The 18,181-nt window shown below is 54.1% G+C and overlaps 1 protein-coding gene across 5 annotated transcripts in view; it reads right to left on the reverse strand.

Annotated features, from left to right (window-relative positions):
- Window positions 1-18,181, reverse strand: part of SPTBN4 (spectrin beta, non-erythrocytic 4) — a 96,307-nt gene that overhangs the window by 40,776 nt on the left and 37,350 nt on the right. For 2 of the 5 annotated variants that reach the window (XM_083626685.1, XM_083626684.1), the window contains exons 17-20: window positions 17,478-17,853; window positions 12,584-12,786; window positions 4,802-4,892; window positions 2,174-2,335 (exon numbers count right to left, since the gene is read on the reverse strand). In XM_083626685.1, the coding sequence (XP_083482811.1) occupies window positions 2,174-2,335; window positions 4,802-4,892; window positions 12,584-12,786; window positions 17,478-17,853 (832 nt within the window). Of the gene's footprint in view, window positions 1-2,173; window positions 2,336-2,534; window positions 2,638-2,751; window positions 2,885-3,018; window positions 3,123-4,801; window positions 4,893-12,583; window positions 12,787-17,477; window positions 17,854-18,181 lie in introns of those variants that run through there. The other 3 variants (XM_083626688.1, XM_083626687.1, XM_083626686.1) reach the window with 3 other exon arrangements.

The following is an 18,181-nucleotide window of genomic DNA, read 5'->3' on the forward strand; positions in this document are numbered from 1 at the left end:
CTCCTCAGGGGCACAAGGGCTTCCTTCCAGAAGGATGCTGGAGACAGAGGTGTGGGGGGGGGGGGGAGCTGCCTTGGATGAATACAGACCACCAGTCCATCTGCAAGGTCTCAGGAAGAACCGGAGGGGGGTGTCTTTCCTAGTCCCCCAAAACCTTTGCCCCTGGAGAGGCCAAGGACAAAGCATGCGTGGAGCTGTTCCTCACTGCCCTCACCGCTCTGGAAACAAGCTGATCTTTTTGGCAACAGGATCCAGCTGATGGAAAGCAGGTCAGAAAGGAGGCAGCTCCCAGGTCACTCCAAGCCAACGCCAGATGGAGGGCACTGGGGGCAGTTGCTCTGCACAGGGATCCAGGCCAAGGGGGCGCAGAGCAGAAGACAAGAGGGAGGAGGGGCATAAAAAATAAATTTGGGGACCCAAAATTTTGTCCTAACTCAGGGTATCGTATGACCAAAGGTCATGGCTGGGATGCAGAATCCCTCCAAATCTCAGTCTCAAGGGAGCAGAATGACACCCCCCCATGAGAACGGCCTCCAGCATCTATCTGAGCCAGGAACCAGCTCCAGAACGAACCTTGGTCCCAAGGCAGTTAAATGCCAAGTAGCTAAGTCCAACTAAGTAACTGCCAACCTAGCAGTTCGAAAGCACCTCAAAGTGCAAGTAGATAAATAGGTACCACTCTGGTGGGAAGGTAAACGGCGTTTCCGTGCGCTGCTCTGGTTTGCCAGAAGCGGCTTAGTCCTGCTGGCCACATGACCCGGAAGCTGTATGCTGGCTCCCTCGGCCAGTAAAGCGAGATGAGCGCCACAACCCCAGAGTCGGCCACGACTGGACCTAAAGGTCAGGGGTCCCTTTACCTAGCTAAGTCCTCACTGAGATGGCCACCTCTGTCTGAGAAGGACCCCTTGAGCTGGGGCTCACGTCATACAACAACAACAACAACAACAACAACAACAACAACAACAACAACAACAGATGCTTCTCTGTACCCAAACAAACAAGCCCCTCCCCACACAAAACTCAGGCACCAGGGGTCACGGCTGCCACTGTTTGGGGGGCACACAGTCTGAGGTTAGCCAGCTCAACGAGTGCAATGACAAAAGCACATCTGAACACGTGCAGAGTGCTGTTCACTCACCACTGATTAACCACAACCTGCCTTCCAAGCAGAAAGACCACGACTGGGACTCCCCAGACAGGACCCAGGCCCAGCGCTCCTGGATCTAGAACTCAAGCAACTTTCTTGCCCCGAAGCAGGACCACACGCCCAGCCACATCTCGCCCTGTGCCCCAGATCAAGCCACACAAGGAAGACCCCAAAGTGCCATAGCGAGAAAGAAGGAAACCGGCTGCCAGGGGCCTCAGGTGGGGGAAATGACCCCAGACCCCCACAAAAACACATGTCCCACAGGTAGAGGCAGCCGAGGGGAAGGAAAGCACTCACTGACCCACTGATCCAAGGGGGAAATCCCTCCGCACCTCCACAAAAGGGCATCTCTCTGAGCAAAGCGGGAGTCTTGAGGCCTCGGGCAACTCTCATCATTATCAAATCATATCATTTATTTATTTATATCACATTTCCCCAGACTGGGACTCACACAAATTAAAACAGTTCTGACAAATTACAAAAAAGGGCTTCATGTGCTTTTTTTAGCTTCCAGGCTGACCCCCCCCCCCGCAATTCAGCACCTCCTCCACAAACCAGGACCCCTCAGTCCCCAGATCAAGATGTCTCTTGGGGAGGGAGAGCAGCTCTGGAGCTGGGCCCCACTGGTGGCTGAGCTGGAGGAGGCCTGGGGCCAGACAGCAAGGAAGAAAGCATCAACTCTCACCCCCCCCAAAAAAACAGGGCTCTTCAAGCCAGGTCAAAGCCGGGGAGACCCCAGGCTGACCCACCCAGGCCCCTGACGGGGGCAGGAGGACCCTGGGACCGAGGGAGGGGAGCAAGCGCACCCCCGCGCATCTCAACAGACACGGGCCCAACTGCAGGTCGGAAAGGAGGGGGCGGGAGAAAGCCCGTGCTGGGGGGGGGGCTTGGCATCGCAGCACGGATGTGTACATCAACACGTGCCGAGGGGGAGAGAGACGGGCGCGCGCACGCGCTGCCGGGGGGGGGGGGGCAGAGGCGCCTCCGTCCTCTCCGGCCCGGCGCTGTCCGCGGTGCTGAACTCACCTTCTCGATCTTGGCCAGCCACTCCTTATTCTGGGCCAGCTCGGCCATGAAGGCGCGGTGCCGGAGCCATCGCTTGGGCGCCCGCTGGTGGCGCGCGTCCTTGTCCCGGGGGGGCGCCTCGCCGGCCATCAGCGCCTCCTTCTCGGCCACCCAGCCATCGAGCTGCACGCGGAGAGGGAGGGGGGCAGGGGAGAGGGGCGGGCGCGCGTCAGCCGGGCGGCGGGAGGGGGGGAAGCCCCCCGCCTCCGTTCGCCCGCCTCCCCCCTCCCGCCGCCGCAGCCGCAGGGCGCGCGCCTCCAGCCTCCCCCCCCCCGCCTACAAGGACCCCCCTCCGCCGGTCTCCCAGCCCCGCGCTCCGGACCTGCCCGGGATGCTGCAGCGGGCGAGCCGAGCGCCTCCCCTCCCTTCTCCGAGCGCGTCACCGGGGAAGGAAGGAGGGAGGGAGGGAGGGAGGACGGCAGGAACGGGCAAAGGGGGGAGGCGCGCGGCCGGGCCTCGGACGCCTGGGTCCCACCCCCAGCCGAGTGGGGTGGGGGCGGCGAGCGTGGCGCGCTCACGTGCGCCCGAGCCCGCTTCACCTCAGTTAGCCTCCCGCCAGCCCGGACGCCTGGGTCCCCTCCTTCGGAGGGAGGCGCAGCAAGAAGCCGGAACGCTGATCCCCTGCGCCCGGCTTGGCTGCCCTTCGGGTCAAACCGAGGCGCCCCCCAAGCCCCCCCCTTTCCCCGAACTTCCGCGCCTTGGCTCTTCTGGGCCGCCCTTCAAAACGTATCTCCCCCCTCCTCCCCCCACCCCTGCCTAGAGGGCAAAGTCAGCGCCTCACCCCCTTGGGGAAGGGGGGGGACCACCTTTTTCTCTTGGGGGAGAAGGCCTCCTCCCCAGGAACATTTCCTCCAACCGCGGCGGGGGGGGGGGGGCAGCTGGGGATGCGCGCCTCGGAGCGCTGCAGAGAAAGTGGGTCACTGCAGGTGGGGGGCAGAAGAGAGGGAGCCCCGTCCAGGGACCGCGAGGGAAGCGGGAGGCCGGTCAGAGCTGCAGGGAGGGGCGAGCCCGGCCCGGTTGACCCCTCGCCAGGAGGAGGGGGGAGGAGGAGCTCCCTCCCTCCCTCCCTCCCTTTGATTACTGCAGGCTGAGCCGCATCCTCCTCACTCTCTGCCGCTGCTCTTTCTCCCCCCCCCCCCCGCATCGCCCTTGCTCCTCTCCAGCCCATTTCTCAACAGCAGAGGCGCCAACTCCACCTCTGGAAGCTCCCTTTGGAGGCAAGTTCAAACGGCAGCTGGCGCAAGCCAGAACAGGAGGCTCCCAGGGCCCAGGGAGTCCAACCCAGGTCAGTAATTGGGCAACGGCTTGAAATAACAACATTTAAAATCAAGAGGGCAAAATTCCCACCACCCCACAGCCTCTGGGGCTCAGATTTCAAGAGGACGGGGCTTCTGGAGACCAGTTGCTGGAAACGGCAGGAGGGGAGAGGGCTCTTGTGCGGGGCATAGCTGTCAACTGTTCCCCTTTCTTGGGAGGAATCCTTTTTTAATCCCTTAAAAAAGGGAAATGTTGACAGCTATGGTGCTGGGACATCTGCTTGACGCCCTGACCATTGGCCATTGGCCTGATCCGCCAGGCTCTTCTTCTGTTTCTCTCCAGGCACACTTCACTGGCATGAGCACCCTCCCTGAGGAAGCCCAAGGAAGAGGGCCCCAATCCAGAAGAGCAGCCCCTGCGGGAATGCTTGCCTCCTGGGTGTAACACTGCGCAGTGTGCACCAGACAGGGAGGCTGCAGGCCAAAGGGGCAGGATCCAGCCCCACCTGCACCAGCTCCCCAGCCGCACCCTTCCCACGGGGCCCCCAGGCCTTGGGGCAGCTGCCCTCCTGCCCAGCACTCACAAAGTGGGCAAAACATTCCTTTGCACCAGGAGCCACCCGCTTTCTGTGCGCTCGCATTCAGGTGCAAGCTGTGTGCATTTGGGGAGGGGGCTATGCCTCTGCCACTGCAGCCTCTTCCCCAGGAAACCTCGTTAACCTGGAGTGTGTGCCTACCCAGGATTAATTAGCACAACTGAGGAACACCCTGGGAACATGAAAGCTACCTTAATTAGGGAGAAATGGAGATGTGTTAGTGGGTGGGGCCAAAAATGCAAATTGGATGACAACTGGAATCCTTGTGGAGGGAAAACCAGCTTGCATTTCCACGAAGGAGGGGGGCGCACACTTCTCTGATGCCTCCCCAGCCATGTCTCCACAGTCTCCTCCCAATGGCCAACAAGATTCCCCTTGCTGGAAACCCACAAGCAGGAAACCACAAGCCCAAGTACCCCTTCGCCTCCCGGGGTCTCCAGCCACTGGCATTCAGAAGCCTCACAGACCAGGATCATGGGAAAGGGGTATGTACATGTTGGAATGTCCCTGCCAAAATAAAAGGCACTCCCTGCACCTAGAAGACTAGCCTCTCAGGGGAAGGCTTCCACTTAATCTTCCCTGCAGAACACAGGCTGCACTCTCCCTCCTTCTAGGGCGCTCCTGACGGACTGGAAGATCATGCCTGGGTCCCCACCTGAGCGGACGGGTGCCTCTTTCAGGCCCCACACCATTCCATGCACCTCCCCTCCCCCTCCCGGACCCCCGGACCCCCTTACCTCGTGGCAGTTCTGCAAGAAGTGCTGCAGCTGCAGGTGGTCATTCAGGCGCTGCATCCAGGCGCTGGCAAGCTGCAGGTTGCGCTGGCTCCTGGGGAGGAGGAAGAGGAAGGAGATGGGTCAGGCAGGGGAGGAAGAAGAGCTCTCACATGCCCAAGCCTCAGCCTCGTTCTCACTCTCGTCAATGACTGCCCAGGGACAGCAGCATCTTGGGATCAAGGTACACTGCCTCTGGAAACGGAGGCTCCATCTGGATGGCCGGGTTGGTGGCTGTCATGGCCTCTTGTTATGGGGAAGAAACATGGAGAAGAAAGAGCCAAGGAGGTTCAGGTCGGACCTCCTTAGATCACGCTCCCATGAAAACACAGCCCTGCTTTGTTCAGCCCAGGCTGGACGGTGGACTAGAGGCCTCACGACTCCTGCTTGGCTGGCTGGCAAAGGTGCCGAGGCTCCAGCCACAATCCGGCTGCCACTCTGGCTTGGCAAAGTTGCACAGGTTCTGCAAAGCTCTTCCATGGAGCTGCTGGTTTGCAAAGAGCCCCTGCGGTGCAGCGGTTAGAATGTCAAACCAGGGCCTGGGAGAGAACAGGGTTCAAATCCCCACGGCCAGAAAGCTCCCTGGATGAGACCTCGGTGGCCAGCTACTGCCTAACCGACCTCCTTGGGAGGATAGCATGGGGCGAGGGAGAGCCTTGAACTCCTTGGTGGAGAGGTGAGGTATAAATGTAGTAAAATTAAGAACTAGAGAAATAATATTCATTCATTCATTCATTCCCTGCCCATCTGGCTGGGTTTCCCCAGCCACTCTGGGCAACTCCCAACAGAATATTAAAAGCGCAATAAAACATCAACCTTAAAAACTTCCCTAAACAAGGCTGCCTTCAGATGTCTTCTAAATATCAGATAGTTGTTTATCTCCTTGACATCTGATGGGAGGGTGTTCCACAGGGCGGGCGCCACCACCGAGAAGGCCCTCTGCCTGGGTCCCTGTAAAATTATCATTTTGCTCTTGGAAGCCAAAATGAATCGGTATATAAAGGAGCCACAGGAGGGTTTTTATAAAACAAACACGACTATCGGCATTGGAGACAAATAACATGGATTAAGTGTGTTTTTTGCAAGAGGCCCTCTTTTCTGGCACATACAGTCCATAGAATCCCACCAGCCACCAGCAAAAATCACAGCCTTCCTTCCCGTGGACCAGATCCCACGGACTCCACCCACGAGCAGTGGGGCTCAGCAAGGGCTGCCTCATGGCGCCTCGGATCCAGACCGCTTGTGAGCTGTGCTCCGCCTTTCTGCTTCTCCTGGAGTGGCAGCTGAAACGAGCTGTTCGTGATCTTGTGAGTTTGGGCACAGGCAAGCTGCTCACTGGCGTGACTTCCATTCGGAGAGGGACTGACTCACCCTCCCCACCCCCCACCCCAAATCCCAGGGAAAAATGCCAGGCAAGATGTGGAGCATCAGGCATCGCATTTGAGCTGTAGCTGCAATTCCAATATTCGGTATCCCCCCCCCCAATTTAAGCTCCAATAACAATTACACACAGCACTGAGCTGGTTTATCTATCTGGAGCAGATAAATATATTAAGGATTTGACACCAATTAAAACGTCAGGCGAAATTAGCAGCTGGTCCTTCAGAAAGGGAGACTTCAAAGAGAGGCGGCCGCTTCTGCATCAGGGGGAGGCGGGGGCCTTAATTGGCTCCACATGGCAGTGGCAGTTGTTTTCAAAATCCCAAGCCCCTTCTCTGCTCCCCCCGCCCGCCAAATATGTTGAAACCTCAAGACAAATTTCCATGACTGATCTCTGCTATATGAGGCAAATGGGGCTTGACTTTGTTCTGATTCATGGAAGATTTTGTGGACTCTCTCTCCCCGCAGATAATACTATTTTCCCCCTGCCCACCCCATGAGAAGTGTATGCGGTAAGCAGCCCAGATTACCCCAGAGGTTCACCTTCTTTTCAAATACAGCTGCAAGGCTACAATGGGCCGAGAGGCAGCTTTTACAAAAATGGAATCTAGAATGTCGCCAAGGGTCTGGACCTCGCTATGATCTTACACACACAAACACACAGGCGGGGGGGGGGGGGCACAACTTTTGCATAATGCCCTAGAAAATCAAGCGCTTTGGACACCTAAATAGACATTTCCAAACAGTCAGGGCTCCTTTGTGGCTGATTTTCCCGGTTCATTTTGAAGCTCCGTGATAGAGCACCTCAAGTCTGATCCTGGCAGCATCTGCACAACAGGCCTGGGAATGGTGCTGCCTGAAACCACAGACAGCTGCTGCCAGTCAGTGTAGGCAACTGCTGGAAGTCTGGGTGCAACCCAGCTTGCATTAGGGAACTGCAAATCCCCAGACTATCCCTTTACCCTTAACCTCTTGGGCTGAGTTCTCTGTCTCTTTGATGTCAGACTGATATTCTCCGGTTGCATCTGGTTTCACAACTTCCGCCTTCTTCTCCTACTTGTTTCTAAGACCTCAAGATGAGAGTTCATCCTGGAGTTCTCCTCTGAGAGAGATGCCTTGATCGAGAGCTAGAAACCTTCCTATCCAATGTGGGATGTAATCCATTGAGAGCAGTCAAGTACAACATTCCTTGTAATGCTAGAGAAGACATGTGGGGGTCCAGCCAGTCGAAAACTTCCTGTTTCCTCCTGGTGGGAGCATCCTTCCTTTGCATGTGACTAGAGGTGGGCGTGACCTCACCTGTCCAGGTAACAAAAGGACGAGTTCCTTCTTCGTTTGACCAGCTTTTAGCCAAGACTAGCTCTCAGCTAGCAGAGGCACTGGGATCATTCCTCAATATGGGGTAGATCCACATGTACATATTTGTAACTAAGTCTGCCTTCAGGAATCCAGCTGTGAACTAATGTGAGTAAACTTCTCTTATTAACTCTGAATAAGATTGTCGTGTTTCTTCTTTTAAGAGGGATTAACGTGGGTGGCGGTGTGGGTTAAACCACAGAGCCTAGGACTTGCTGATCAGAAGGTCGGAGGTTCGAATCCCCGCAATGGGGTGAGCTCCCGTTGCTCAGTCCCAGCTCCTGCCAACCTAGTAGTTCGAAAGCATGTCAAAGTGCAAGTAGATAAATAGGTACAGCTCTGGCGGGAAGGTAAATGGCGTTTCCGTGCACTGCTCTGGTTCGCCAGAAGCGGCTTAGTCATGCTGGCCACATGACCCGGAAGCTGTATGCCGGCTCCCTCAGCCAATAAAGCGAGATGAGCGCCGCAACCCCAGAGTCGGTCACAATTGGACCTAACGGTCAGGGGTCCCTTTACCTTTACCTTTAAGGGAACTTACCAGGAATATACAATTCAATCTGAGCCAGGCTGAATTGTATAATAGTGAGAGGCTGACACAAACCTGCAACCAGCTATCTGCTGTGCATGTAAAAAGGGGAATGTAAACTCTGCTAAGTAAAGAAACTTGTTAGCGCAAGTTAGGAAGGATATTAATAAACAATATATCCTCTCCTGCAATGATTTTGCAAGGTTTTTTGCAGATAAAGTCGCTCAGATTCGGGAAGAGGTAGACGCCACCGTGGGAGCAGGACCGGGGCTGGAGAGTGCTAGAATCCTGTCTAGTCCAATTGCGTGGGATCAGTTCCAATCTGTTACCTCCGAGGATGTGGACAGGCTGCTTGGACGAGTGAAACCAACCACCTGTCTCCTTGATCCTTGCCCATCCTGGCTCATAAAAGCTAGCCGGGAAGGGCTGGGCGATGGGCTTCGTGGAGTGGTGAATGCTTCCCTCCGTGAGGGAGCCTTCCCAGACCCGCTGAAAGAGGCGGTTATTAAACCGCTTCTTAAAAAACCATCTTTAGATGCGGCCACGATGGCCAACTATCGCCCAGTCTCAAATCTTCCATTCTTGGGCAAGGTGATTGAGCGAGTGGTTGCTGAACAACTCCAGGCATGCCTGGAAGAAGCGGACCATTTGGATCCCTTCCAGTCGGGATTCAGGCCTCATCATGGGGCTGAAACTGCCTTGGTCGCACTGGTTGATGATCTCCGGCGGGCTAGGGACAAAGGTGAGAGCTGTTTCCTAGTTCTGCTGGATCTCTCAGCGGCGTTTGATACCATCGACCATAACATCCTTCTGGACCGTCTTGAGGGGCTGGGAGCTGGGGGCACTGTCATACAGTGGTTCCACTCCTTCCTCCTGGGCCGTGTTCAGAAAGTGGTGGGGGGGGGATGAGTGTTCAGACCCCTGGGCTCTCACTTGTGGGGTGCCTCAGGGTTCTGTCCTCTCCCCCATGCTTTTCAACATCTATATGCAGCCGCTGGGAGAGATCATCAGGGGGTTTGGGCTGGGTGTTCATCAGTATGCGGATGATACCCAGCTCTACCTCTCTTTTAAATCAGAACCAGTGAAGGCGGTGAAGGTCCTGTGTGAGTGTCTGGAGGCGGTTGGAGGATGGATGGCGGCTAACAGATTGAGGTTGAATCCTGACAAGACAGAAGTACTGTTCTTGGGGGACAGGAGGCGGGCAGGTGTGGAGGATTCCCTGGTCCTGAATGGGGTAACTGTGCCCCTGAAGGACCAGGTGCGCAGCCTGGGAGTCATTTTGGACTCACAGCTGTCCATGGAGGCACAGGTCAAATCTGTATCCAGGGCAGCTGTTTACCAGCTCCATCTGGTACGTAGGCTGAGACCCTATCTGCCTGCAGACTGTCTTGCCAGAGTGGTGCATGCTCTGGTTATCTCCCGCTTGGACTACTGCAATGCGCTCTACGTGGGGCTACCTTTGAAGGTGGCCCGGAAACTACAACTAATCCAGAACGCGGCAGCTAGACTGGTGACTGGGAGCGGCCGCCGAGACCACATAACACCGGTCTTAAAAGACCTACATTGGCTCCCAGTACGTTTCAGAGCACAATTCAAAGTGTTGGTGCTGACCTTGAAAGCCCTAAATGGCCTCGGCCCAGTATACCTAAAGGAGCGTCTCCACCCCCATCGTTCTGCCCGGACACTGAGATCCAGCGCCGAGGGTCTTCTGGCGGTCCCCTCACTGCGAGAAGCCAAGTTACAGGGAACCAGGCAGAGGGCCTTCTCGGTAGTGGCTCCCTCCCTGTGGAACGCCCTCCCACCAGATGTCAAAAAGAACAACAGCTATCAGACTTTTAGAAGACATCTGAAGGCAGCCCTGTTTAGGGAAGCTTTTAATGTTTGATGTATTAGAGGATTTTAATATTTTTTTGAAAGCCGCCCAGAGTGGCTGGGGAAGCCCAGCCAGATGGGCGAGGTACAAATAATAAATTATTATTATTATTATTATTATTATTATTATTATTATTATTATTATTATCTCCTGCCTCCCTGAACATTCCCACATCCAAGTTATGCATTTCCTACAATAAGCAACTTTTATTATTTTCTTACCTCTCTTTGCCTGTGTGATTGCAGCAGGCAAAGTCTGCTCTCTAACCAAGATTCACTCGCCAAACAGAGCTCACTCTGCATATTTAAAGGCTTCCCAATCGGTAACTGACCCTGTTCTGCCAGTAACAATATAGAGCTAGAAGGATCAATGGTCTGGCTCAGCAGAAGGCAGCTTCTTCCTGTGCTCCTTTGGAAACCATCTCTTGATTCAGAACCATGAGGACTGGAATCTTGGCTTTATTTTTAAGGGAAGGGCTGTAGCTCTCCTGCCTTGCATCCCGGCATCTCCAGGTGGGGCTGGGAAGGTTGTTGGAGGGCAGTGGAGACAGCAGTTGATCATTCAAGGCAATGGAGGAAACTGGGACTGAATATAGGAGCTGAGGATATTTCAGATTCAAGTTTTTTTGGGGGGGGCAGGAAAACTGCTCCCCTACAAAGTTTTTAAACATTTTAGGATTTGCCCTGCAAAATGTTTTCTATGCCAGGAGGGGAGAAATAAACTGCCGTCGATACACCTCTCCTACAGATTGGAGGTGAGGCCAAGAGATGCGAGGTCAGCACTGGGAAGGAAGGTGGCTGATGGGGGCAAACCTGTCTTGCGGTTATCCTGAGGCTGCTTCTCTGGGGAGCGGAGGGAGACTAATGCAGAAAGAGAGGGTCTTGTGACCCCCCTCCCCCCTGGAAGACTGGGCTAGGCCAGTGTGTGTTCCCCAGAGACAACCAGCTCAGGACCGCAAGACCTCAAGGTCAGCCTCTTCCCACATGAACTTACCTGGACCCTGAGATCATCTTCTGAGGCCCCATTGGTGTGCCACCTCCTCGAGAGGCTTGGGGGTGGCAACATGAGAACAGGACCTTTTCTGCAGTGGCTCCCCATCTGTGGAATGCTCTCCCCAGGGAAGTTCGCCTGGTGCCTTTATTATACACCTTTAGGTGCCAGGCAAAAACGTTCCGTTTCAACCAGGACTTTGCCTGACTTGATCTACATCCTATACAACTCCTCAAAAGATTCCATCAACGGTGTCTCCGAAAAATTCTACACATCACTTGGGAAGACAGGTGAACTAATGCCAGTGTACTGGAAGAAGCAAAGATCACCAATGTTGAAGCAATGATTCTTCAACATCAACTTCGTTGGACTGGACATGTTGTTCGGATGCCTGATGATCGTCTTCCAAAGCAACTACTCTATTCCGAACTTAAAAATGGAAAGCGTAATGCTGGTGGTCAACAAAAGAGGTTCAAAGACTCTCTCAAGGCAAATTTTAAAAAATGTAGTATAAACCCCAACAATTGGGAAACACTGCCTGCGAGCGCTCCAGTTGGAGAACAGCCTTCACAAAAGGTGCCGTGGGCTTTGAAGACACTCGAACTCAGGACGCAAGGGAGAAATGTGCTAAGAGGAAGGCACGCTTGGCAAATCCACACCATGATCAACTCTTGCCTGGGAACCAATGTCCCACCATGGAAGGATGCGTGGATCCAGAACTGGCCTCCACAGTCACTTACGGACTCAGTGCTAAAACTGTGTTTATGGAAGACAATCTTACTCGGCTACAAGGGATCGCCAAAGAAGAGAAGAGAAAGAAGAAGAAGAAGACGACATTCTATACCCTTTTTAAAATGCTGGCTCTTGGCGGAGGGTTATTGGGTTGTTTTTATTTTGATTTTATGTATTTGATATCTTATGTGAACTGCCCTGAGACCTTTGGGTATAGGGGCTATAGAAATTAAATATAAATAAACAAATAAACTGCTTTCAAGAAACCCTGCAGTGTAGTCCAGTCTTATTCTCTGCCTCTTAAGTGAATTCAGCGCACCAGAAGAGCCTGCTGGATCAGGCAAAAGGGCTCCCACCTAGTCTGGCACCCTTTTCTTCCCCCTTAGGGAAAACCCACACGCAGGATCTTTGCTGCCAAGGAGTGTGGTGGAGTCTCCTTCTTTGGAGGTCTTTAAGCAGAGGCTTGACAACCATATGTCAGGAGTGCTCTGATGGTGTTTCCTGCTTGGCAGGGGGTTGGACTCGATGGCCCTTGTGGTCTCTTCCAACTCTATGATTCTATGAAGATCTGAGCCCCAGAGAAGCAGTGCTTCCTCTGGAGGTGGCAGCAGAGCAGAGCCATCCTGGCTTGGAGCCACGGATCCTCCTCTCCCCCCTGAATTTGTCTCACCCTCTTTTTGGCGCCTCCTGCAGCTGTGAGTTCCACAGTTTAACTAACTCTGCCCCTGCAGCCACTTTCAGGCAGACGTATTTTGTGCTCCAAGAGATCTGCAGGAACCCATAATGAAGGCCAGCAACCAGCAGTTGTGCACTTGTCACTCTAACCTTAAACTATACATATATCTAAGGCTCTCAGCATCCCCCCGGACCCACCCCCCCGGTTCCTTACTTTGCCCGGAGGCCGTCCATCTTCTCCTTCACCCTCTGGCCATAGATGTTGCCCTGGCGGATGAGGCTCTCGCCCGCCTTGAAGGCCGTCGTGGTCTTCTGCATGTTGAGGTCCATGGTGGTCATGAAGTCCTTGTGCTTCTTGATGGCCTTCTCCACCCCTTCCACCGTCGTGGGCAGCTCGGTGTGCGCCAGGGTGGTCTCCTGAAAGAAAGGAGACGAGAGTTTCCATCGGCCCCGAGTCTACTGCTATTTTGGCCAAACGTCCAAAACCATCGCTGCTCGCTTTTCTGTACTCATCATTTCATGGCTTTGTCTTTCCTGCGAATGGCTTCGAAGTTTTCTCCGCAATCGAGCAGCGTAAAACTTTTATGAAATAAAAAAAAGTCGGAAACGAGGGTGAAAGCAGGGCCAGGTAAATAAGAGCAGGCTGCTTGGAAGGCAAAGGCTTGGAACAGAGAGCCAGGAGAGCCCGTCTTTTGGGGGCAGGAGCTCAGATCAAGGGGGGCTGTTGAGAAGGACCCCAAAGCAGCAGGAGGGTCTCTGGAGCTTCCGGCTGCTGGAGATGGCCTCTCAGTTGCCATTCCACCCACCGACCCCCAGACCCAAGGCTGTGAGCAGAGGGGGAAAGGCAATAGGAGAGGGTCCCGGGACAAACACAGACCAGGGCCAGGGCCGGATTTAGGTTTGATGTGGCCCTCAGCTCCTGAAGGCAATGGGGCCCTTGATATGTCCAGCTGTCCTTTGTCAACAACAAATTGTCGCTGTTTTTTTGTGTTGAACAGGACCATCTTACCCATAGGAGTGTGGGGCACCTGGGCACTGGGCTCTCAGGGGCGCCAGGCCAAGAGTCCGGGGCCCAAGAGTTGAGTCCAGGGAAGAGCCAGCCCGTTGGTCAGAGTGCCGCAGTGGGCTCTTCTGTGCCGCGAGTTTGGGGGCGACCGAGCCAGTGAGAAGCAGAGCAGAGCCATCCTGGCTAGGAGCCCTCAAATGCCCCCTCCGCCTCCAGGAATTTCTCCCACCCTCTTTTCAAGCCACCCAGGGGCGTGCCCTCGCTGTCTCCTGTGGGAGGGAGTTCCAGAGTTTAACTCTGTGTGAAGGCGGCCTTCCTTTCATCTGTCCTGGACCTTCCAGTGTTCACCTTCCTTGGACATCCATGAGTTCCCTCTCCCCTTTTCTAGGCTGTGCATCATTAACTCCTGCCATGCCACCTCTGACTTGCCCTTTCTCTCAGCTGAAAAGTCCCACGGCAAGAGAACCCAGGAGTCCGCCCCCCAGCTCCTGCCCCGGCCGTGACCCTCTTTGCCTCCTTCCCCCCACCACCCGGCACGATCCCAGGGGCTCCCTGGCAGCCTGGCCCCCTCCCCGCTTCTCCTGCGTATGCAGAGGCCATCTGTGCCGAGGGAGGCGAGCGACAGCTGCTGTCTTGCCCTGTGCGGGCGGCAGTGAGGATGGCAAGGGGCACTCGGACGCCCACGTCTCGGCCCACTTACCCCAAGGGGAAAAGCAGCTGCCCCCCACTTCTGCCTACAGCCGCTGGGTGGGAACCCTTGTAAGCAATGCAGGAGGAGAGCAGGGGCCCAGACTCCCATTTCGACCCCCTCCCAGGGCAAGCCTCTTGCAGGGCTGGCCATGTTGGGGTGCTGCAAGTCTGCTGTGAGGCCTTCAGATACACGGGAGAAAGACCTGGACATGCAGATAAAGGATTCTAGATGGCAGACCGAGAATCAGAGAGTTGGAAGGGACCTCCAGGAGCCATCTAGTCCAACCTGCTACAATGCAGGAATCACAACTAAAAACAATTTTACAAGTTGTGGGTCCTTGTTTCTCAATTTGATCCCTTTACATGGTTTTGTACATTTTGTGATATTTTATGCAGTTCTTTTTACTGAGTATAGTTTAGTCATTCTTGTAACTGTTAACTGTAAACTGCTTCATTATTATTTGCTGATATTTAATTTTACTGTTCGCTATTATATGCTAATGGATTATTGAACATTGCTTTATTTGATATAAGTTGTTTATTTTAAATACTTCCTACTACCGGATCGGATAAATAGGTGTGTGATCTTTGCTGTCTGTTTTGCTGTCAGCTGCCTTGTGTAAAGTGATATAGAAAGGCAGAATACAAATTAAAAGTGAAACGAAATGAATTCCCCCCACCCTATTTATTGTAATTTTGCTGGTGTTAGCTGCCCTGAGCCCGGCTCTGGCCTGGGAGCGCAGGATATAAATAAAAAATTATTATTATTATTATTTATTAAAACATCCTTGGCAGATGGCCATCCAACCTCTGCTTAAAACCTTCAAGGAAGGAGAGGGAGTTCCACCGCTCTCACCACCAGAAATTTCTTCCCCTTTGAATCCCCTTCTGGCCCCTCAGGGGGTCTTGGGATGCTGCTGCCCCCTGGGCTCCTACTGGTTAATGCATCAGTGACGGCTAATGGACTGGCAGAGCCCCTTTGGGCCTCTAGGGCTGGGGGTGGAAGAGGCTACATTTTTAATAGTAAGGTGTCTGGGCTAAAGGTGGAGATGGGGGGAGGGGGCCCCTTGAGCCCCAGACAACGGAGGGACGGGCCACCCCCCAGGCACTCTCTGCTTCCCCCTGACCGCCTTCCTCCCTGGGCGGCTTCCTGGCGTTTGGCGCCAGCTCCCGCTGAGCCCCAGCTGCAAAGTGACAGCCAGACCGACTCAATGGTGCATGAGAGCGAGTGCGGCCAGCAAGGCGGCTGCAGGAGCCACGAGCCTTTGAGATGTGCCCGGGCGGAAGGATGCGCCGTTTAGCTCCGCTTTGCAAAGCCAGAGAGGGCCGGAGGGGCCGGGGGCAGGAGGAGAGGGGGCAGCCGAGGCTCCAGAAGGGCCACCCCAGTGCCGGATTTACGTATACGCTCAACAAGCTCTAGCTTAGGGTCCCAGTCTCTTGGAAAGGAAACAAAAAACTGGATGTACATTTCCAAAATATAAGATAAAAAACAAATAAGATAAAACCTACATGGGACAGGGACACAGGTGGCACTGTGGTCTAAACCACTGAGCCTAGGGCTCTATGTGATTTTACATAGAGTATTTTTTCTTTTGCTATAACGATGTAATTTATGGCTTATTTATAGCGTGTTTTTCCCTGTGTGTAGATCCAGCCCTAGATGACTGCTAAGGCGCCCACCCAGCCAACTTCTGTTCTAGTAACCAAAGGTCATAGAACCACAGAATCTTACAACTTGGAAGGGACCCCAGGGGTCATCCAGTCCACCCCCCTCTTGCAATGCAGGAATCTAAAGCATCCATGACAGACGGCCATCCGACCTCTGCTTAAAAACCTCCAAGCTCAGACATTCTCCTGCGCAAACCTCCCTGAAAAATGGAGGCGGCGACGTTCTTGCAAAACTCCTCTCCAAGGGGCTGCTCTGGAGGAGAACTCCCCCCTTTGCGACGCTCCATGATTTGACAGTTAACAGCCTCTGTACAAAGAACTTACGACCAACCGTAATTGCTGGTCATCATCTCACCCAAACGCCTAATTAATGGGAATGAAAAGGTGAACAATTACCCACCAGCATTTAGCAACTGATTGATAAATGGCCTCCTTGCACACCGCAAGTCCCAAGCAGCCAGCTAAATCTTGCTACTTGGGCCTGAAAGCCGCCTGCTAAATCTCTGAAAAGGAGCTTTTGCTGCTCAGAAAAGCTGAGCCAGAATCATCCCTCTCCAGCGGCTTCAACTCAGGAGGGCTTTAGTTCACGGTCGTCCGTTCCCAATGCCCCAGAAGAGGCTTGGCCAACCTGGTCCTCTCTGGACGTCTTGGACTCCCATCAGCAACAGGAGTACGACGCCAGAAGGAGCACAGCTCTTCTGGCTGGGGCTGGTGGGGCTGCAGTCAATAATAATAATAATAATAATAATAATAATAATAATAATAATAATAATAAAATAAACAATAAACAATAATTTATACCCCACCCATCAGGCTGGGTTTCCCCAGCCACTCTGGGCAGCTCCCAGCAAAATATTGAAATACAGTAATTCATCAAATATTAAAAGCTTCCCTAAACAGACTTCTGGAGGGAAGCAGCTGTCCCAGGAGGAGGGAAGAATCCCTGCAAGGACAGGAGGTTGTACCCGATGGGCCACCGGCCTGGTCCAGCAGCCAGGCTCTTCTTAGGCCCCCATAGAACCTGCAGGTCCAGAGACAGTTTACCTCACTTCCTAGGTGGTTGGTGGTATTTGACTCCTGCAAGAACAGCATGCTGGACTAGGAGGTTTGCTAGCATTAAGCAGCCAAGCTCTTCCCTGGTCCTGAATGGGTTAACTGTGCCCCTGAAGAACCAGGTGCACAGCCTGGGAGTCATTTTGGACTCACAGCTGTCCATGGAGGTGCAGGTCAAGTCTGTGTCCAGGGCAGCTATTTACCAGCTCCATTTGGTATGCAGAATGAGACCCTCCCTGCCCGAAGACTGTCTCGCCAGAGTGGTGCATGCTCTGGTTATCTCCCACTTGGACTACTGCAATGCGCTCTACGTGGGGCTACCTTTGAAGGTGACCTGGAAACTGCAATTAATCCAGAATGCAGCAGCTAGACTGGTGACCTCAATCCATTAGCCATGGGGGGCACAGCAGCTTGAGCTCCCGGAGAAAAAGGCGGGATTTAAATGCAGCAACTAAACGCAATAACATTTCTTCCGATTAATAATAATAATAATAATAATTTATTATTTATACCCCGCCCATCTGGCTGGGCCTCCCCAGCCACTCTGGGCAGCTTCCACAGAGACCAAAAATACACTAAAATGTCACACATTAAAAACTTCCCTAAACAGGGCTGCCTGAAGATGTCTTCTGAATGTCAGGTAGTTGTTTGCAAAGCCCCAGGCGCTGTGTGTTTGGGAGCCCAGCGTTACCTGGTTGTAGAGGCAGACCTCGGCCTGCTTGGCGTCCCGCAGGAAGAGGAAGAAGATGTGGGCTTGGACCAGGACCTCCCGCCGGTTCTCCCACATGTCCAGCAGCTTGTTCCAGCCCACGTCCAGCTTCTGCAGCCACTGCTGGAGGGAGAGGTAGGGCAGGTCGGCCTCCTCCAGCGCCAGCACGTCGTTGACGGCCTGGATCTTGGCATAGTCCTCCTCGTAGCGGTTGATCTCCTCCTTGAGGGAGCCGTGGTGGTTCAGCAGCCGCTCGGCCTCCGCCAGGTTGCCCGGCAGCTCCTCCGAGGCCACGGCCGCCTGCGTCTTCACCAGCCAGGTCAGGAAGCTGTCCAGGTCCTGGATGAACTGCTGCAGCCTGGAAGGAAGGAGAGGGGCAGGAGGAGGTCAGGGGAGACCTGGGCTGGAGGGGAATGCGATCCGTGAGAGGCAGTCAAGGACAAGATTCCTTGAAATGCTAGAGAAGACGTGCAGGGGAATGTTTGGTCCAACCTAAAGTTGTATAATGAAGGCAGCAGGCAAACTTCCCTGGGGAGAGCATTTCACAGACGGGGAGCCACTGCAGAGAAGGCCCCGTTCTTGTGTTGCCACCCTCCACACCTCTTGAGGAGGAGGCACAAGAAGAAGGGTCTCAGAAGATGACTTCAGGGTCCGGGTGGGTTGAGATGTTCTCCAGAGGCCTCAGT

Source organism: Podarcis filfolensis, assembly GCF_964270895.1.
Source record: "Podarcis filfolensis genome assembly, chromosome: 8".
Classification (NCBI taxonomy): domain Eukaryota; kingdom Metazoa; phylum Chordata; class Lepidosauria; order Squamata; family Lacertidae; genus Podarcis; species Podarcis filfolensis.